This window comes from Rhincodon typus, chromosome 16 (assembly GCF_021869965.1).
Source record: "Rhincodon typus isolate 14 chromosome 16, sRhiTyp1.1, whole genome shotgun sequence".
NCBI lineage: Eukaryota > Metazoa > Chordata > Chondrichthyes > Orectolobiformes > Rhincodontidae > Rhincodon > Rhincodon typus.
The window spans coordinates 40403653-40426935 of record NC_063347.1 but is presented as its reverse complement, the minus strand read 5'-3'; the positions used below and the strand labels follow the sequence as shown (position 1 = coordinate 40426935).

Here is a 23283-nt window from a genome sequence, read left to right as displayed (position 1 = left end):
CAGCAAATTTAGCAACCATACGTTTGGTCCGTTCATTCAAATTATTTATATCAATTAGAAAAAGCTAAAGCTCCATCACTGATCCCTGTGACACACCAGTCATTACCCATTGCTACCCCAAAAATAATCAAATTTCTAATAGCTAGTCAATTTCATACCCGTATCATGCTGTAAAACTCTATGACCCTATGCTTCATTCAAGCAATATGATAATCGTACAGTCTTTTGACTTGCCCAGAACATCCTCCCTAAAGGCTTTAATTGGGGTGGAGTTAATCACTCACTCAGTGAGCTCTTCTGTTACTTCCTTTTTGGAAATGTCACATTCATGCACTTGGCAGCGGCATCTTCTGAGAAACTGGTCAGTAGGCTTTTGAGATTTCTCTTGTATGTCATGTGTTGACGTCTGTTAATCTTTAACTAAAATCTTACCATGAACTGATCTTTGAGAACTTTCCTTGATATTTCTGATTATCTATGGAAAGACTGGATGTGTTAATTCTGTGAAGCCACTCCTTGCTGATGCCAAGCAAGATTTTTAGTGTTCTTTTCTTAGGATCATCTATCACTTGGTGTGTAAAATGAAACTGTATATATTATTTGAAAAGTTGTAGTTCAGTAAAGGTATTATTGATGCCCAGTCCACAAGTGTTTGCCTTCATTTTTCTTTGGAAATCCTTTATTTTTAGAAGTAGAGTGCACAGTGTTTACTTAATTTGTTTACTGGTTTTGCTTCTAGCTCCTTTTATTTTTCTCTTTTATGCCTTTGTCGTCCTTTATTTTACTAGTTCCAGCTCATTTATTAGCCTATCTATTTGGGAACTGCATAGTCGATGCTTAAAAATTACAGGCTTTTATTTTCAGGCTGAAGTGTCTCAGTGGTATGCATGCCAATTAACACCAAGATTTTTTTTATTATTTTGGCACTGATTTGAAAACAAAATGGTGGAATCAAATAAGGTCTGGATAGTGGTAAGATCGTTGTATGGTTGTCTGTATTCAAAGAAGCTGATGCCGTTGATTGTACAAATTATGTGACATCTCGGGCTGCTGTCCAGCTGATCTTCAATTAGTTTCCTTGATTTTGGAGTCTTTGCTTTATATAAGGCCATCGCTGCTAAACATGATGTGATTATTGCCTCCAGTAGATATCTTTACCTCATGTGCTAAAGTTTGCATTATCCCTCATAACACACAAAAAAAAGTGTGGATAATGCAGTATTGAAGGATCTCCAACAGATGTGAATTGCAGCTGGCCATTTTACACAATCACTACAGACACATAAGTGACTAGGATGGTATTAGGCTCTCTCAGCTTACATATTATGATACCATAAGCCTGTCTTCTAAAAGTTTGTTGACATACTGACTCGGAGACGTAACACAACAACCATGATCTCGGCCATTAGTGTAACAGGAAATGCAAGAGTTCCAACACCAACCTCTGCAAAATTCCAATACAGACTTTCTTCCAGGACAAAAACATCCATTAACCTTACTCTGTTTCTCTTTTTTTCCTCAAACACTCTAGTCCTGATAACATCCTTGCAAATTCTTTTCTGTACTGTTTCTAGTTTAACAAGAACAGATCTGTATGACCTGGTAGAATAGAATCCTTCATTTTTCAAAAACAAATTTATAACAATTCTTTGCTTCAGGGCTTGAGTTCAAAAGGTACAATGATAGAAGTTTCCCTGAACAGCGAACACCAATTTGTGATTCGGGATCACAGTTTTAGGGCATAGATAAGGCGTATTTGTTTTCTGAATAGAATAGAACCCCTACAGTGTGGAAACAGGCCCCCAACAAGTCCACACCGCCCCTCAAAGCATCCCTCATAACCCACCTAATCTACACATCCCTGAACACTACGGGCAATTTAGCATGGCCAATCCACCTAACCTGCACATCTTTGGACTGTGGAGGAAACCGTAGCACACGAAGGAAACCCACACAGACATGGGGAGAATCTGCAAACTCCACACAGACAGTCGACAGAGGGTGGAATCGAACCCAGGCTCCTGGCACTGTGAGGCAGCAGTGCTAACCACTGAACCACCGTGCCACCCTTCTGTCAGAGGTTTGTGTGACTTTGGAACTCACTGTCTGAGAAAGGTGTGGAAACAGGATTATTCAATAGTTTTAAGGCAGAGATGGGTAGTTTCTCAGTTCTGAGGAAGGGTCACTGGACCTGAAACATTGACTTTGTTTTCTCTCCACAGATGCTGCCAGACCTGCTGAGTTTTTCCAGTAATTTCTGTTTTTGATTCTGATTTCCAGCATCTGCAATTCGTTCAGGTTTTATGGATAGTTTCTTGTTCAACAAAGGAATCAGATGTTGTTGGGTAGATGGGAGTGTTGAATTTAAAACATAGACAATGATCTTATTAAATTGTGGAGTAGGTTTGAGGAGCTGTATGGTCTGCTTAAGACCATAAAATGCCTCTAGTGACATTCCTGATTTTAAGGAAGATTGGAAAATTGTGGCCAATGTCTTCACAGTTTTCACTTTCACTTTCTTCCGTGTCCTCAGATGCATCTCATCTGGTTTTGATGCCTTTAAGTACAAGCAACTTATCCTATGCTTCCTTAAATGCTTCGAGTGTCTGAACTACCTCCTCCTTCATCACAACTGGGGAAACATCATCTTCCTTTGAAAAGACAGATGTAAAATATTAATTTAATATCGTTAGCCATTTTACTGCTTTGATGCATAAATCATAAAAATGTTATTCCATTTAGATTGACAGAATGGCATGAATGTTCTTCCCTACTCTGTACTGTCAGGTAAATGGTACACAATTTTCCTAAACACAATTTGGGAAAAAAAAAAATCAGGCAAATTAACATAAAAGACTGAGGAAATGATACACCAATGTGAATGTAATTGAAGGGATTGTGTAAAGAAGTAAATAGGCACAAAGAAAATGTACTATCTGGGTAACACCATTAAAAACTGATCTCAAAGGCAGTATGCATGGACATTTTTCTTACTTAGACCTTGTTAACTGGTGTTACATTTTCTATTAGATTAAAAAAATGGAAATGAAATGGGAGTATGGGATGAGCGTGTTATGCTAGGAAGCCTCACAAACAAATTGGTGTTGCTTTACAACTGTTCGTATGATAATATTGTGGCTATTTAAAGTAGAATCAAAAGAGTTATTGGAGAATGATACATATGAAGAATAAACTATCTGAAGGTACTAATTAAAGTAAATAAGGGAATCTAGAAAGCCTATTGCTGATCTTGGTTAAATAGTGACTTCCAATGCATTGTGACATGCTGTGGAGTTCACTATCACTATTCAGCTTCATCCAGTATGATGAATTTCTTGGCTGTGCTGTACAGGATGAGTAACGGAAGTTAAATGAGTGTGAACAATATTGCCTGACAGAATTAAAAATAGAATGTATAAATTTGGAAATTAAGCATCGGTGCCTGTTACCCACAATTGCAGAGACATTCAAGTAAATGAAAGCCTCTTCACAGAAAGTCTCAGGGTTGTTTTTGACTATGAATAAACAGTGTTTCTGAAAAATGGAGAACAACATAGTTTGAGCTTGCTTGCTTGGTAGATGGTGTTTGTCTTTTATGTAGTGTGGTAGTTTCAACCCTCTGAAATTAGCACCAACCACACCAGCCCTTCTTTGGTCCTTTATATAATGTGATAGTTTTAGCATTCCTGGAATTAGTACCAGCCGTACCAGCCTTTCTTGTGGTATACCTGGTACCAATGACCTCTGCCCCCAAAGAATACCTGTTTCTTTCGATGCAAATGAGGTGGTTATCAATGGACTGAGATGAACTTTTACTAGGGAATTGGAAATACATTTCAAAAGAAAAAATAATTCTGGGGCTATTGGAAAATAGTAGAGAATGGGACTAATTAGCTTGTAGTTTTAAAGACCCCAAATAGTGTGATTGCCTCTGTTCTCTATGATTCTAAGAACCCTCTTGCATGGTCACAGAATTCCCAATGCTCACAGGACAGGAAAGGCATGTCAGCAGAAGTCCTGTCAGAGATTTTTTAAATCAGGTAGAGAGAGGAATTCTCAGATTTTATTTGCTTTTGTGAATGTTGATTGTGTGCTCCAGCATAGTTCATCCAGAAAGCCTCAAACTTCCAGTAATCAGATCTGCGAGGTCCCACAGACAGGCTGAAGATTTCAAGGTGAGTTGTCTTGTGCATTTCAAAACTGTAATCCTCTAAAATGTACAGTTGTAATCATGATTTAATTCACAACTAGAAATGCCCAAGTATCCAGTGACCAATTCACTACTGCAGTTCTGCAATGTCTGCCATTGCACAAACAATTCCTTGTGCAACGTTTGCCGATTTAAAGCCCGTGAGGAATGCTCCAGATCATACAAATGCTCAAGTGCACGAAATTCTAATTCTCCTGTTCAACTTAGGACGTCTACTCTTAAAGTGACTGTAATACTAACTAGATAGGAATTACTATATTACACTTACCCTAAAGAAGACTGTAAATGTATCTTGAAAGGCATCTTCATTATTCAAACTTCATCTTACAATTAATGCTGAGCCCTACTAACAATAATTATATGTTAACATTAATTATACACAGATTTACAAACAAATTGTTTTTGGCATGCAAGTCTGGATGAATTGTCCACAATGGTATTTTCTTTTCCAAGCAAATGGACAATTTTCAAATCACAGCGTTAGAGAATTAAGTTCCATCAAATAATCATGAATTCTTGGTCTGAAATTTGCCTAAGAAAATCGAACAATTGTGATCTGTATAAATGTCAGTTTCTTCCATGTTGTTGCTGATATATATTTCAAAATTATGCAGAGTCAATACAAGACTCAATGAATGGAAACGTATAGGGGTCTAAGCAACATGGGCTATGGCAGTAATCAGATGAGAAGAAGGTGCCCATCTTGACATAAGGAGCAACTGAAGCCATCTTTTATGCTTTTCAAAAGCAGCATGTCAAAATCTTTGTTAGATAGTGGTGGGTTGCCACTTTAAGGGGATTATTTTTGTTAAACACTTCATTGACAGCTTAACTCACCTCAATAATATTCATCTTTCTATTTTATTAAACTCACCAAACAAGCTTGACGTGGAAACCAGGGTTAGGGTACCTGGTGGATTCAGCTCATAATTTGATCCAGATGACCTCCTTTTTGCAGACAACATCATCTCAGGACATGGTCCACAGGCATCAGTTACTCACACCCTTTATTCATGAACATTGGCATCTTGCATCTGCCAACCCATCATGATCATCATGGCACTTCTTGGATAGATTGGCAGGCCACTGAAGAAGCACTGACACACATTCAAAGATGTACTGGCAACAAAGACACTCAGTGAAGAGGGCAGTCACCAGCAATGTCATGGTGCAAAGCCACATTGCCCTCAAAATGAGCTGGCATGGTTGACACTCCTCGAACATACAACCCCACCTCTCACCTGTGTCACCATGCTGCACAATTTATCTGTCCGTGGCTACATCTTGTCTGAGCACCCTCTAAGTTAGCGCTACCCTGTCTCCAATGCTCACTGTAGAGCCACTGACTGTCATTGTCTGTTGGGGAATATCTAGTACATAGCTTTCATAAGTCACCTCAGTAGATTTCTGAAAGATAAGACTAGCTTGTAACTTCTATGTTTTCCAATCTGATTGTTGAAAAGTTAACTTATGAATTTTCTATTTCAGATTCACTCTGCCATTGCTCTCATATTTCTATTACACACTCTACTTCCTTCACTACCATTCGTACACTTCCTGACTATCATTCCTAGAATAATACCTTTTCAACATGTTAACATTACACACTTGTTGACTCCTCCTGCCCACAATACTTCTTGATTTGATTGGATTATAATTTTCCTCACATTCTCATTTTTTCCTGTAGCTTGAGGGACCTTTGGCTTTCTCCCTTTCGGATTCCACAAGTCTAATTAGATTTTAGCCTTTCAGCCCTGAATTTCAGTAGAAAAGCTGCAGATGCAAGTTCATCAGCATTGAGTATTGCCTCTTTGACAGTTATAGAATGTTCTTTTGACAAGCTGGTGTATATGCTCAAAGCTGTCCCTTTCAAAACATTTAGTAATCTTAAGGACTAAATCTCTTTCAGCCATTTCATCTGTCCAGGTACCTTCCCAGATGGGGTAAAATGCCTTTCAGCTCCATCCTCATTAGGCTTAAGAACTAAGCATAGATTCTTAGTTAAATCAAACCCCTCAGTGGAATCATAATCATCCTCTAGGCTATTACTATTCTTCCTTCTTTATTCTAAGCTTTTCTTTGGTTAACTTGCACTCTTCAACTTTTCCATCTCTTTGGAGTTCAAGTTTTCTGAATTCCATTTCTCTCTGCTCATCTCTGTCCTCTCTTTCCAATTTAAATTTTGTTATTTCTATTTACCTCTGATTTTGATTTTCCTTTTGTTTTGAATTTAAGACTTTTCATTTCTAACTTAATTTTCACTAATTCATTCTCCCAGTTCTAAATGTTGTATAATCACATGAAGCATCCTGATCTTATGAGACTCTTATTTTGCTTCTCCCTTCAAGTTATCCGCTAATGCCCTCAATTTAGCCTTTGTCAAAATTTAAAATAATCTACTGTTATATCTTCCACTTGCAGAAACTCTTAGAAACATTCAAAGCAATTTTAAAAATTTTGGGCCATAATATTCACCATAATACAGTTGCTTTATGCCTAGAACCAGTCAACAGCCCTTACTTGAACAAAAAAAGATACAAATCCCTCTTATATCCCATGAATTCATAAAACCTGCCAAGAGACCCAGTTGTTTTGATCCAAGCTGATGTTATTATTGCATTAGTCGCACTGAAACTTGACTTGATAGATCACATTTTGATTCGTTTTGGTTTTTAACAAAGTGGTCATTGTTGAAACATAAGCACACAATGCTTTAGCTTAAAACAGAAGTTTATTGACGAAAGAAGTGAAATTAAAACAGAATAAATCAAACTATCCAGTTCATTTTTCAAACACACAGTAAAAGTATAATCTCATCCAATCCCAAATACTTATTTGTAAGTTGAAAAGAAAAATGACTGTTTTTGTATAGTACCCAAAATATACTCCTGGTAAAGTACCCAAAATATACACTTTCTATAGCACCCGATAACACACTATTCATACAGTACTCACACCAGAATCTCTGTCAATAGGTTTCCTGTACCTCAATAGGTTTCACTCACTTAAGCCTTTAACATATAGACTGGTACTGCAGATAGCTTTTTCCTGAGCTTAAATAAACTAAGCTTTAAGTAACTTCTTCAGGGTTTTATCCCAGCAGTTCTTGTCTGGGACAATCACTGATTAATTACTATAGCTAAACTAATTTTGATAGATCCTTTCCTTTTCAGGAGTACTGGTCTATTCAAGCATCTTCATTGGACTTCACGGGACTACCCAAAACTCAACATATTTACTTTTGAAGAAGTCTCTCTCTATAAATTATGGATGTTTGCTTTAAGGTTAAAACAAATGTCATCCAATTTCCTAACTAGAACAGTTTATTTTCTTTGGTCATAAAACACTACCAATGTGCACCAAAAAAATTTGCAAAGCTAGATCTGAGAAACTATTTTAAAAGAACTCAATATGGCTGTAGAAATATTTACAAGTTAATTATTAACTTCAGACCCATGGAAAACCCACCTGTTACTAACTCAAAATTAAAAACCAAACTTACAATAAATAATATTAAAATTATAAAAGACACAGTATATATCAAAAAATAAAAAAGAGTGCATTCAAACTAATGTTACGTACTTGTTCAAAGATGTTTTTATTGGAGATGACACTATTTTATTGTTACCTCCCACTACCAACCCCTCCCCCCATGAATTACAGTCACATCTCTACCATGGACCCTGCAATAGAGGTGCACCATAGTATGGAATGGACAGACTTTGAATGCAGCCAGGCGTTCTAGCCTTCCTGGTATTACTCTGCTAAAACTGGTGCTAGTGGCATACTCATTACAGCCCTCATAGTGTATCTTAAAGTGAGGACATACCTTTTCTGGCAATAACTATCCCATTTGATCAATCAGTTGAGCTCCCCATCACTACTGCAATATGGACATTTCTTATTAAGTTTTTACTATTAATTTTTGAGGTTATTTGGGATTATTACTTCATTCATTTTTTTAAAGCATGTAAGCAGGCAATAAATGAATGCTATTCCACACTTCCATGTTGCTCACTGTTGTCTCACTATCACTGCCAGTTAAGACTAAAGCTGGCTGTCATTTGATGCTGAAATCCCACATTGTTAGAGAAAATTTATGTATTTTACCATAATTGATACAAAGGATAATTGGCTTGACTTTAGAACACCAACCAATTATCTTCCAGAAATGTTTGTGAAGAAGCCTCAATGTTTTATGATTGCTGTGATAAGTCACTGACATGGGGGAATAGACTCCTAATTAGTGTGGCAGTCAAGGTTGATTGGGGCTGCAAATGGAAACAGCATGACTTGTTAAAAATATACATTCTGAAAATTGTGGTTCATATTGGTCAAACTGTTGGTGCCCTTCTAATTCACAATTGTCTGTACATAAATGCTGTGTGCTTTGCTCTACTAGAAGATTTTTTAAAAATGTTCAATTCTAGCTAAAAATCCATGACACTATATTGTACATTCTGTTGTGCTCTAGTTGCCCATTCTCTTTCTAAGCATACTGAACCAATTATGTTGATTTTTGAAAATCTTTAGCAAACACACTAGCTTGCCAACAAACATATTACCCGTTATTCCTGTGCTATTTGTAGGAAGCAGTATACAATGTATAAATTATATTTGTTTTAATGTGAAATAATTTTGAGCATATCTAAAATGAGAACTATGAGGTTTGTGGAGGAAGGCACATTAAAATACATAATAGATTCAGCAAATGAGTGGAAACATAATGCATGCAGGAATCTGTCTAGACACTGTCTACCTCACTAATTGTAGAAGCTTGTGAAGCTTAGAAAAAAACCAGCATCAGATTTATATACAAAAATATCAAATCAATGAATCTCATTAAATTTTATATAGCAATTGGATCCACAATTGAATTTTAAATGATGACTTAAGATTTGATTTTTTGAGGACTTCATGGCGTGAATATATTTATATTCTTACCCTTTGTTAAAAGAAAATGAATCAGTTTCCCTTCCCGTGAGAAGCAGGAAATTAAGAAACAAATAATGGAATGTGTAAATAAGGACTGATTCTACCCAGTGGCTGACACACAATCTGGTCTCCCATTGCAGAGCAGTTCTCAATTATGTGGGAAATCATGGACTGTACCCTTCAGTTCCCCAAGGCACCCACCTTCCTCTGAACATTGCTTCCCAATGGAAATGCCAGATTGTGAAATCATCCCTGTAGGGATTATTTAGTACTTCCTAAAGAAATGCATTTGGTTACAATTTCCAATCCCTGAGACTGGCACCATTGGATCTGAACAGGTGTTGTGTTTGCAAAAGTTTGGCTAAGATTCATAACTGGATGTCTACACTTTCCTACTGAGCATGAGCGGCCAAATAATCTTTCAGATTGGCATGATATGAAATTTTCAAAAAGCAGATAAAGCTTCATTTAAATGTCATAATACATTTGCTTGAAACTGAATCCACCTAAATCAAGACTGAACTGTACACTATCTTTGTTTATCCAGAGTAGATCCAAGGGATACCATGTAAACATCAGGGTCAAAACGTTTCATATTGTTTTGTTTCTCAGTTTATTGCTACCTTTTAAATCTCTCTATAGAGGCTCCAAATGGATTTAGAACAGTTATCAGCCTTTGGAAGAAGTTTGCAACAAAAATAAATAAGACAAACTCATTGTGACAGCTTAAAAAGCAATCTGTGCCCAAATAGCACAATAACGCAATATTTGATCCTCATGACCTGGTCCGGCACCACCTTCCCTGCCTAATAGCTGGAAAAACTTATTTCTGGCAATAGTACGGAAGATTTATGCTGCAGAACTAACTGCAAAATAGCCAAGATGTTCCAATACAGCCACAACATCTACGCAACAATGTGTAAAATTATTGAGATATGTTCTGTGCAGAAAAATAGACTAATCGAACACTACTAATAAAAGTCCTATGATTCTACTCTCCATAAACCACAAAGCAATGGAAAATGCCACTTGTTAACATTATTTTCACTTGCAAAGGAATAAGCTGCTTACTTATGCTTGGGTTCTGCCAGGGCCTCTGTGGCTGACCTCATTACAGCCTTAGTCCAAATATGCTGAAAAGAGCTGAACTCCAAACATGAGATGAGAATGACTCTCCTTGCCATCAAAGCAGCATGTGTCTGACTATGGCATCAAGGGACCCTAAGAAAACTGGAATCAATGGGAATCTGGGATAAAGCTCTCTTTTGGTTGGAGTCATGGCTGGCACAAATGAAAATGATTGCGATCTTTCAAGGTCAGTAATCTTAGCACCAGGACATCTCTGCAGAAATTCTCTCAGGCAATGTCCTAGACCCAACCATCTTCAGTTGCTTCATTAATGACCTTCCCTCCATTGTAAAGTCAGATGTGTGATGCTTGCTGACGATTGCACAATGTTCAGCACCATTTGAAACTCCACAGATACTGAAACAAGTTATGTTCAACTGCAGCAAGATCTGGTCAATACCCTGTTTGGGCTGACAAATGAAATTTGTGCCACAGAACGGCCAGGCAATGACTTGCTCCAACATGAAAGTCTGACCATCTAACTATTTTGATGTCCAATTGTACTACAATTACTCAATTCTCCACGATAAATAACGTGAGATATAACATTGACCAAAAATTGAACTGCACTAGCAATTAAAATACTATGGATACAAGAGCAAATCAGAAGCTAAGAACTCTGTGGTGAGTAACTCAACGACCCAATGCCTGTTAGCGGTCAATATGGCACAACTCAAGAATATGATGCAATATTTTCCACTTGCCTGGATCAGTGCAGTTGCAATAACACTGAAGCAGCACAGGACTATCCAGGACCAATCATCTGACTTGATTAGCACAATGTTAGCATCTTTAACATTCACGCCCTTCACCAGCAATATACAAAGGGAGTAAGGTGTACCATTGACCAAACTTCATTGCAGTAACTCAACTAGCTTACTTAGCTTAATTAGCATGCAATAGAAGCTTTGTTTGGAGGTGTCTGTTCTGTTTGGTCCTTTTTCATCTTGAGACAGCAGCCTACCACCACTATCAGTGGACCAGAGCAAGTTTAACTGCTGCGGGCCTCAGCCTGATTTCTTTCCACCCATCTCAGCTCTCACATGATCGTGCTCTGTTAAAATCAAGGATTCAATATTCAGTTTTAAAAATAAGTTTTGGCCTGACCTCTATGTATTAGGATGATGAAAATAAGATTGCATAAATAACATCAAGGCTAAAGCCAGATTTTGAAATAATAAAATATTATTCTTGTAATCTGTTGATGGCTATGAATACTGGATAGTCATTACTGTTTTCTATTGCTTTTCCTTATGTTTTTATTGAAATTCACTTAGATTTTTAGTAGTAAAATAAGTGTTGGAAAGTACATTTTCCACAGTCTAAGAAAGAAAGGCCTGACATAATAGTGACCATCATGTATGATGAAGACAATCAATAAGTCAATTCACTTTTGAAAATAAAGTGTTTGAGAAATGAGAATAGATTAGAAACAGGAAGAAGCAATGGTAAGTAGAACTTTTTATGTTTATTAAAAAATTTAAAACTCATTCATATTTACTGACTAACAGTAAAGCTGTATGTAAAATCAATGTGTAAGAATGCAAACCTATAAAGGTTAAACATTTTTGTTAGATTTTATTGAAGTTCCTGTACACCATATTGTCCCTAAAAAGAGCAAAATTGTAATTCTGCTGGAAGAAATAATAAGTTGTTCATCAACAGAAAATGTTTAGTGGCTTCTCAGTTCTTTTTTGTGACTAGGGATTATAAAACGTAGATGGTACTTATTTGGCACATGAAATAAGGACATTGTTGCGCTGGGAGCCACAGCTTCACACACACAGACGTAGTGTTAGCTACATCCTTAAAATGTTTGCCATGTTTGGTGGTTCACTGAGCTTCACAGCTAAACCTATATCTCATCTCCAAAGCTTTTTGTGATAATTGTATATATTCCTTGTGTTTCTTAAAGTGAACTTTTATGTTTTGATGTAACTCTTGTCCTCAGAGACTTGTAGATGTCATTCATTGTCATTTATTCAGTTATTGGTACGACAGATGATGAAATCTTTTGACTGTGCTCATTTTATGATCTGGGGATAAATCATATTTTGCAATCACAAAATCTAACTTATTAAAATACATTAAAATGTTGCTTTACATTTTTAAATTAAGAAATGCCAAAAAGATGACATGATCACATTTTCTGTTTTGTTTATTTTGTGGAACTTTCAGAGTGTGTCAGTTTTCACCTTTTCTCCGTACGCCTAATGTAAATCACCTCTGAGAAGTAGGCTATTACGATTAAAGGCAAACATGTATCTCTTAATATGACATTGGATGGCTTTTTAAATGCAGTGTTTGAAAGTGTATCCAAATATAAAATTGCAAAGTTTTAGAAGTTAATGGTACTTACTGTCTCATATCCACCACAGTCCTGTAATTTATTAAGTAAGGCATTCATTTCATGCATTTACTAATGAGCTATTACAAATGGACTGCCAGTCTCTGTGTTGCTAATTCTGTATGCATATGAAATCACACATATAAGTTCAACACACACTTGAGTGAATATGATTGATGTCATTTAAAAAAAATAGGTTTTGGCCTGACCTTTATGTATTAAGATGAAAATAAGATTGCATAAATAGCATCAAGGCTAAAAAACATCATTCTGCTTCATTTGACATGCTTCACACAATACAGGAGTTAGGCCTAGCTTGATTGATTTTAGAAAAATGACATGACTTAATATACATAAACAAATTGGGTCTTGATTTCAGTCATTGAGATACTGCACTTGATCTTCTTCCATGTGCTGTCTACCTCTGGCAGCTGCTGGTTTACTTTCTCCGAGAGACATTTTGGGTTAATGCTCCTAACATTGTGTTGTGTCAGATTGGACCAGTTCTTCAAATGTATACCAGTCTTTATGTTAGTTTAGATACGTCTCCAAAGTTTTTTTTATATTCCTGAGATTTTGATTACCAGACTACCAACTGTGCAGTCTATATCCTCAATCTGTCACAATAATATTAAAAGTAATGACTTTGGTATATATATAATATGTACATGCACACACACTGTGTGTGTGTGAGGACCTAGTTATAGCTTTTGTACAACAAAGTCAATTCAAAATAATCAAGGAGTTAGCATCAAATTCCAGAGGTTTCTACAAAGATTCACCCCATATGAGAGTGGAGTTTCCCTTTGTCTTGTGTTTTGTATCACATGTTATCCTTTACCACTGCTTTGGCGTTCGGCAACCTGTACTCAATGATTTACTAATCTTGAATCTGTACTCCTATCTAACATACAGACCATGCCAATATCTGAGCTTAGGACTAATAATTTCTTATGTCTATGGATATTCTTGTAAAGGGGGATGGTAAATCCTACTGTACACATGAGTGATCTCCTGTTGAAGCTTGGTCTAAATATATGTGATTAATTTATTGAACGGCTATTGGACCAATAATTCAAATTAGAAAGTTCCATACATCCTGTACGATCATTGGTATCTGGTCAACACCTAGTTTTTTTGTGTGATCGTGTTGTACCTGTATTGGTGTTTTAGGATCTGATGGCCCTTTAGTTAGCAGCAGTTTCTCCATTTCCATCAAGTATCATTGAACAGTTATGGCTAAAATAAAGACTAATTCACATCCATGCTGGCTCAATGCAAGAGCAATTTAGTTAGCCTCATTGTTGACCCTGCAATTTTTTTTAAATCTTCAGGTATGCACTCAATTCCCTTTTGAAAACCACAATTGAATTTGACTTGACAATTCTCTTAGGCTGGGCATTTAGGATCTGAAGGACTTGCTGCATTAAAAAGTATTCCTTGTGTTCTTGCTGAATCTGTTGTCAATCACCCTAAATCTGTGTTCTCTAGCACACAACCCTTCTCTCAATGTTAACAATTTCTCTCTATCTCGTGTGTTAAGGCACCAAATGAACTTGAAAACCTCTGTTAAATCTCCACTCAACCTTCTCCTCTCTAGGGAGAGCAACCACATAATCCATATAACTGAAGTTCTTTATCATTGGAATCGCTCTCATGAATTTTTATTACATTCTCTCTAAAACTTTTACATCCTTCCTAAAGTATGATGCCCAGATTTAGACACAATACTCTTGGCCTAAATGTGTTTTATAAAGGTTCATCATAACTACCTTACTTTTCTATGCTATATCATACCTGCTTTATAACTGTACCCTTTGTTTTATATTGCCTCTACATGTTCCTCCTACCAAAATGTCACACTTCATAATGGAAATAATTGCTCTCTATCTCCTCTGTCTGGACACCTCGTGATTTTGAACATCTCTATCAAATCTCCTCTCAACTTACTGTCAAAGGAGAATGCTCCTCAACTTCAGGTGTTTGCTTAGCTTTCGGCATTTTTGAACAAATGTCACGTTTTTTCTCTATTTTCTGTTAATTTATTTGCCCAGCATTATACGGAAATTTGTATTGACCAGTGTGCAAAACAGGTGACGTCATATCGGTTGCTCATTATGTGTAGCATTCTATATTCAATTCTATTGTGGTCACAGTTCAAAATATATTTCTATCTCACTATGTTTAAAAACAATATTGCAACAACTGGCACTGTTTTCTAATAGATGTCATAGAGTCATAGATTTGTGGAATCATACAGCACAGAAACAGACTCTTCGATCCAACCAGTCCATGCCCCGAACATAATCCCAAACTAAACTAGCCCCACCTGCCTGTTCCTGGCCCATATCCCCCCAAACCTTTCCAATTCAAATACTTATCCAAATGTCATTTAAACATTGTAATTGTGCCCACACCCACCACTTCCTCAGGAAGTTTATTCCACACATGAACCATCCTGTGTAAAAAATTTACCCATCATGTCTTTTTTAAATCTCTCCCCACTCACCTTAAAAATGTGCCCCTCATCTTGATATCCCCCATTCTAGGGAAAAGATACTTATCATTAACCCTATCTATACCACTCATGATTTTATAAACTTCTATAAGGCCACCTCTCAATCTCCTATGCTCCAGGGTAAAATGTCCCAGCCTATCCAGCCTTTCTTTATAACTCAAAACTTCACGCCCAACAACATCCTTGTAAATCTCCTCTGAACCCTCTCCAGCTTAATAATATCCTTACTATAACTGGGTGACCAGAACTGGACACAGTACTCCAGAAGAGGCCTTACCAATGTCCTGTACAACCTCAACATGACTTCACAACTCCAATACCCAAAGGACTGAGCAATGAAGGCAGGCATGCTAAACACCTTTTTAACCACCTTGTCTATATATGGCGCAAACTTCAAATAATTCTGTACCTACATCCCTAGGTCCCTCTGTTTTACAACACTACCCAAGGCCCTACCATTAATTGTATAAGTCCTACCCCTGTTTGTTGTACCGTTTATCCAGATTGAACTCCATCTACTGTTTTTCAGCCCATTGACCCATTTGATCAAGATCCCTTTGTAATCTTAGAAAAAACAGTCTTCACTGTTTTTATGCCATCTCTTTTTGAAAAAAATCTGTTCACGGGATGTGAAGTTGATGGCTTGGCCAGCACTTATTATCCATCCCTAATTCCCTTAAAGAATGTGAGTTCCTTGTCATTTGAAATGGTAGAGTTTGTGACTTCAGAATAAACTGACAGTTGAGCTGAGGTAAGTTACTTCAGCGCATCTTTTAGATGGTACACACTGCTGTCACTGTGCATTAGTGGTGAAGAGAATTAATGTGTCAGCTGGTAAATGGGATGCTAAAGGTTGGGTTACTTTGTCATGGATAATGTTGTTCTTCTTAATTGCTGTTGGAATTGCACCCACCCATGCAAGTGGAAAGTATGTCATTACACTCTTATCTTGTAGGTGGAGGACAGGCATCTGCATCCTGGATGTACACCACTTCCTCTTTAGTTCAGTCGGTGGCTCAGTGGTTAGCACTGCAGCCTCACAGCACCAGGGACCCGGGTTCGATTCCACCCTCGGGCGACTGGCTGTGTGGAGTTTGCACATTCTCCCTGTGTCTGTGTGGGTTTCCTCCAGGTGCTCTGGTTTCCTCCCACAGTCCAAAGATGTGCAGGTTAAGTGGATTGGCCATGCTAAATTGCCCATAGTGTTCAGGGGTGTGTGGGTTATAGGGGGATGGGTCTGGGCGGGATGCTCCGAGGGTCAGTGTGGACTTGTTGGGCCGAAGGGCCTGTTTCCACACTGTAGGGATTCTATGAAGTCTCACTAGATACAGTTTTCTTTGTATTATTCTAGGTCAAACTTCCCTTTCAGCAAGTGATCAGCCTACGGATGATGGAACATGTAAAGTTATCAGTCCCATACCAGAACAGAGGAAAGATGCCACAGTACGGTCAGACCGCTCACCACGGCCTTCAAAAGAAACATCAAAAGAAGGTTCGTGGATTCATTCATCTCCATTAGTAGGCTCCACGGACAGTAAGAAAACTAAATTTGGTTGCCAATCAGCAAGTTCATAACAAAAACACTGAAGATAACTTTATTAATGACTAAAATGTTGACTGTGGCAGACTAAAATTGGAAATTGCATTCAGTTTAGACAAAAGTTATGGAAATATTAGCTTTAATAGTTTACAGCTCTCCATTGTAGCTTATCAATGTACAAAGTAGTATGGCCTAAAATTCACAGGGGCCTGCTCCACTGAACCCAATCTGAGGTCTGGGCTAGAGCACTCTAGCCCAAATTGCTGGTTCAAGGTTACTTGCAAACCTGGACTGGCTGCTCGTACCAGCCAAGATGCATTAAGAACTCTGAGGTGGATTTGAATGCAGACATGCTGTTTGCAGTTCTGTCTGAAGGGTCTCAATGACGATAAAGAAAGCAAAGAATTTGTAAATTTTTGTCTCCTATGGCTTCTGGTAAGTTAAAGAGGATAAGGCTGAATCTAACAGTTTTTCAACTAAGTGCAAGGCACATCGGATTTGGTGGAGTGATTCCTACCATATGGCCAAGAAAGTTATCTCACAATATCTTGCCAAACTGCATTAATTGCTATTTTCACCCATATGCTGTATATCACCTCTGATTTCCATCCCATCTTACCATGCGCCATTCCCAGAATAACTTGCCACTCACAAAAAATCTGCATTAAGACTACCATCCCCTAAGCATGTGCCAAATTTGAAAGCCCATTGACGTCTGGCAGCTGCTCTACTCACTATCTGGGACTGACGAGACATGACCGAGAAGGGGCATTGGCACATCAGTTCTCAAAAAGGTTCCCTCAATGAGATTGTTCAGATTAGGATCATTGACTTCCTGGAAGACCATCAGAGAAGGCTATGCCACTGCATTATGCCATCCTGGTTGATGATTGTCACCTAGATCAGTGCTGCTGCAAAGGTATGGAGGACCAGGCTGCATTGGCACAAAAAGATCATTGACTTTCTTCACTCTGCCAGGATAAAGGGCCATATTCTGCTTTCCGCTACCTCACACGCACTCAATCCCCGTCATCGTACCCACCCTCTCATCAAGGCTCATGTTCTAACACCTCCTCCGTTACATGCAATGCCTTCCCTCACTTATTCTCATTGCTGCTCATCCTCCCACACTAATAATTCTGCATCCCCTCTGTGCTGCCTCCTTATCCCAACGGAACACCTCAACAAGTTTCCTCCATATGCATCAATGTTAACAGCATCCATTTGTGTCTTACTTAGTCCTGTAAACATCTATATGGCTCCATGGACAGATTGATGGCTGCCCTGAGAGGGAGAGAGTCCCAGTATTCTAAGGTCTGCTGCACAGTCACCCTACCTGCAGTGTATTGCCCCAGACATTGGTCATCAGGATTGAAGACAAGGTGATAGTGGGGCAGGGAGCCTTGAGACTGGTTCACCTACCCCCCCAACACAAGGGGACAGGACATTACCGTGAGGCAGCAAGCTAGAGGAGGAACTGCATTCAGGCCCTGTGGAAATGTTTGGGCCCTCACCTCCGCCCAGCCTCCCTTCCCCTCCAACCTATGGAAGTTCAGGCCAAGATGGGACAAGATCCTCAGCAAGTCTGGCCCATCCACACTCAAACACCCTCAGGGTCACCCCACCAAACATCCAGGGTGATCAGGCTCCACTATTGAGCATGCTCCTTCCACCCCATCATTGGAACAGAGAGCTCAGTGTAGCACAGAGGGCAAGGTGAAGGAAATTATACTGAGGGGACAGCAGCTTACAATGTTCTGTAAATAGCTTGTTTTTCACCGTTCCTGTGATTTTTCCTGTCTCTGGGTAGGGTCTAGAGGCTTCGATGTGCCTTACAGCATCACTTCTGGGACAGTGACAAGAGGCAATTGTTGGGGGGGGGGGGGGTGAGGGGGGGTTGGTGGTGGGGTCAGTGACAAATGCTGATTGCATCATGTGGGTGCAGGGGTAGCAATGTGTTTCCATGAGCATTGTGAGAGCATTGACGGCCATTCCCCTGAAGATTGCATACTTTCCACATGTTTAACAATTGAAACACCAGTGGCTAGTCCTCTGCCGCAGGCTTTTAGCCTCTGCTGAGACCCTGACATTGTCTTCATTCTGTGAACCCCACACATTTCACACTCCCTCAGGTCATTACCCAGCCCTCCACCTGAACCAGAAGTATCACTAACTTTTATCTCCCTAAACACATGCCTCTCTTATTCCCAGCAGAAAACAGCCCCCATAGGCAAGAAAAACTTGAGATGGATGGTAGGCTGCCCACGTGCAACTCCTCATCCTTTACATGGCAGGCATCCTGATTCTGACAGTCCTGAGTGGCTATTGGACTGAGTACATCCCTGTGGACTGATACTGCGGGCTGCTCTTCACTTACAGTATTGGGACACCATTACAGAAGACAATCCCCCTTGTCTTGACTGCAGCCAACCATGACAAGCTTCTTTCCTTTGAGTCTGCACTAAGGAAAAAGTCAAGAAAGCAGTGAGCCTCATACTTCTGGCTAAAGGTGGTCAAAGTGCAGAAAGACAAGGCAGTGTGATGGGCTTTCTTATGACCCGGTTGGCAATTTCAGATCAGGCTGCCAGAGTGTGGGTGGCATGCCCTCTGGGATGATGATCCCACTCACGTAGACTGTGCCATCCACCAGGGACTATCCCACTTTCCCCCAGTCAAACATCTTCAGAAAGGCTATCATTTAACAAGCAGGGCAGCTTTGAAACGCCAGTGCTTGTCTGGGTGCACAGCAGCTTTTTCAAGATGGCGCGGGCTCCAGGCATGCATATCTTTAAGCAGACACCTAGAGTATGGCAAGTTCTGGGAATGGTGAGTGGTAGGATTAGGGATAGAAACATTTAAGAGGGCAGCATAGGGGTGAAGTACATAGTTAATGAGATGAGAAGTCCTCCATGCCAAAATATGACACTGAGCTAAAATAAAAACATTCGATCTCATTTATTTAATCTGTCCTCATAATTTAATTTTTGAGATACAGGTATCATTTTAGAAAACATACACTGCATCCCTCCAAGGCCAAAATATAATTCCAGAGATGAAGCCAGCAAAACTGCTCACAATTCTTCAGGTGTTATCTACCCAATGTTTTATATGTCTAAGTGTCTAATATTAGAGGGCATGCATTTAATGTGAGAGGGGAAAAGTTCAAAGGAGATGTGAGAGCAAGTTTTTTTACACACAGACTGGTAGGAGTCTGGAACGTGCTGCCAAGGATGGTGTGAGGCAGATACGATAGGGGCGTTTAAGGGAATTTTAGATAAGCACATGAATATGCAAGGGATGGAGTGATATGGACCAAGGGCAGGCAGAAGGGATTAGTTTCATTTGGCGTCAGTTCAGCACAACATCATGGGTGAAAGGGCCCGAACTTGTGCTGTGCAGTTCTATGTTCTATATAGCTGAAATGTCATTTCTTAGCCTTTTTTATTCTATCCACAAAATATGAAGGCCTATTATTATCCTATTCATTATCCGATTTGATTATTTTCTGTATCTGTTCATGGCATTTTAATAAGTTAATAGTTTTCTAAATTTCTTCATGTCTCTACCATTTCTCACTTTGACCCTTTTCCAAAATGCCCTGTTTGTCTTTTGTAGGTCCAACATGGACACTTAACCTTACTCTGCTTTGAAATCTTATTATCGCACTTTTCTCATTCACTTAATCTGACAGTATCCCTTATAATTTATCTTCTATCTACACTTACTACTGTTATCAGTGGATTTAGATATGTAACTTTCTATCCCATCAACTCATTAATAAATACAATGAATAACTGAGGGTCCAACATAGGTGCTTACAGGACATCCTGCGAATTAGAATACTTATTCATTGTCCTTACTCCTGTTCTCCTGCTGCTCAGCTAATTTCCTAATCATGAATTTGCCTTCAATTCATTGAGCTTCAAACTTTACCTAACAGTCCCTTTTGAGGGATTTTATCAAATGCCATCTGGAACTCCATCCATATAAGTAACATCCATCGATAGTTCACCATCCACATTGTCACCTCTTCAAAAAATTCAATCAAGTTCCTCTGTCGTGATCAGGAGTGAAAACTGTAACTACTTCTGCACTTCCAAAGGAAGAGAAAGCCATTTATAGCATCTGCACCACAACCAGGAATCCAGTCAGGTTCTCTGTGTCCTTTATGATGCAGCTACTTAGTGGATCACTGGATCAGTCAGATTTAATGAGTACAATAATTATCCAGCATAAATGTTTATGTTGAGCCCTGTGCCCCTAAATCACTTCAAAAAGCAGAAGAGTCTTCTAAGATTAATCAAAAATGCATTGGATCATTTGGGATATAACAAAAAAAATGCATTGAGTAAATTATGCTCCATTAAGTGATAGTTTGTCATTCATGGCCATTTGACATATGCACAATTGTTAAAGAGAGTGGATGTGCAAACCTCTGGAAATAGGGGAGCTGATGGCCAAGTGGTATTATTACTAGTCTATTAATCCAGAGATCCTGAATGTTCTGGGAACCTGGGTTCAAATCACACCTCAGCACATCTAATGATGACCATGCATCCATTGTCAATTGTCAATTGTCACAAAAACCCATCTAGTTCACTAATAATGCTCTTTTGCAAAGGAAACTACCATCCTTACCCGGTCCAGTCTACATGTGACTCCAGACCCACAGCAATGTGGCTGACTCCTAAATTAGGGATGGGCAATAAACACTGGTCTAGCCAGTGATGCCAACATCCTATGAATGAATTTTTTAAAAAATGATAATAGAAATATAATTTGGTAGTAACGCTGCACTAGCCTTAATGCTGCAGTAGGTATCTCCAGAAAAATACTCAATTAATGTTAGGTCCCTTAAATTTGAAATTTGTGAATTTGAACTTAAAATGATAATACCAATTTGATCCATTCTCTATCAAATCTGCAAAATGTTGGAATTTTCAGTCAAAAATCCAAATTGTTGTTTAAAATTATTCCATATTTAACTGACACATTATTACATTTATTGCTGCTTTGTGTTGCCAGTCCTATTATATGTTCAAATCACCTTCCAGATAGTCATTGATGTTCCCACATTCTCATTCATAATCACTAACTCTCCCCTGTCTCTTAATCATTTTCATCTTTCTTACCAGATGAATGTGCAACCCTCATACTTGCCTGTCTGTTCTGCCAGTTTTACTCTGTTCTGCTCAAGCTATCTCACATTGGGGCAAATCAATAGAGCCAGAGATATGGCTTTTATTGTCATAAATATAGTTCTGATGTGAACCATAACTTCCATGATTGTAACTGCAAGTGAGTTTGACCATGGAATATTTGACTCTTGTTAGGAAACCAATGAATGTTTGGAAATTTCTAAAATTTGCTATCATTGATCTGCTTTATGGATCTGATAGGAATATTGCAGTAAAGCTAATAAGCATAGTCTGGATAGTTGATTACACAGTATCTCTTCGAATAAGGGCAAGCTCCTTTGTGATTATATAATTTGCTTTTAATGACTGCAGTATTCAGGCATCATTTTCTGCAAGTGTCCAAAATAAATCCTGAGTGTAGCTTACTATTACAATTTGTACATCTGTACTATAGTATAGATTTTTAAATATTGTTAGATTACATTTTTTTCCTTTTTGCTTCCATTATACGCTTAAGATGACCGCTGTGCCCAATGCCTGTTAGCCTGCCTATTTTGTGAACTGCTGTTCCTGTGCAAATCCATCCTTGATACCACATCATGTGGTGGATTCAATACATGCAGTTGCTGTGCTGAAGATTTTGAAAACTACAATCTGACTTGCTGTACGGATTGTGAGGACCTGGAAGAAAGTTGTGTAAATTCTGATTGTATTGGGATTTGTTCTGAATGCTGTGGCCTCTGTTTTCCTTCATGATCACTGAAGAGAAAACCTTTGATCTGTGTTCTTAGTCTACATGCTGAATCTTGAGTTTTTGAAATACTTTTTTTGAAAAATAAGAAGGAAGTACATTCATGTGTACAAATAAAGCAGATTACAAATACAAATCTCATATAACTTTAATACCAATAAACAGCAAAACAATGCCCTCCGTAAATGTACTATTGCATGTTTCGATTTAATGTGCATTATTTCTGCCTTTGTTTTTAAAGTCACAGGAATGTAGATATTTAATGAAGGTACTAATGCATCAACAAATTAATATACCAATGTTTAAGCACTAAAATGTGAGTACGCTTTGAAATACATATTCCAATTAAAATTAATTACTGATCACATGCAAATTTAGGATGATTTCCTTTATCGCATGAAAGATATAATATAGGTTACAAAGATACAAATGATATTCATAATCAAATTGTAGCGATTTTGTAAATATTCAAAAGCAATGTAACAAGTTTGCTTGTGATGTCATTCTCAAGTTATGCAGTTTTTAATGTTATTAATATCAACTGTATAAATAAATAAAGGTATACACGTTTGCATGAGTGATGGATATTTTATATGATTGCTTAAAAGAAATTTCCTGCATTCACTGATCAGATAATAATACAATGACTGCTTCACCACATTACACACCAAACAGAAATCGGAGTAAAGCACAATTTCTTTAGAGTTTCTTCTCTA

General features: G+C 38.3%; 1 protein-coding gene across 1 annotated transcript in view; it reads left to right on the top strand.

The window, feature by feature from the left end:
* The window catches only part of LOC109927816 (myoD family inhibitor domain-containing protein-like), a 72945-nt gene extending 49976 nt beyond the window's left edge, over window positions 1-22969 (top strand). Inside the window, exons 3-4 of the mRNA XM_048606605.1 lie at window positions 16490-16630; window positions 22334-22969. Of these exons, the coding sequence (XP_048462562.1) occupies window positions 16490-16630; window positions 22334-22572 (380 nt within the window). The 3' untranslated portion in view covers window positions 22573-22969. The remainder of the gene's footprint in view (window positions 1-16489; window positions 16631-22333) is intronic.
* The last annotated feature ends 314 nt before the right edge of the window (window positions 22970-23283 follow it).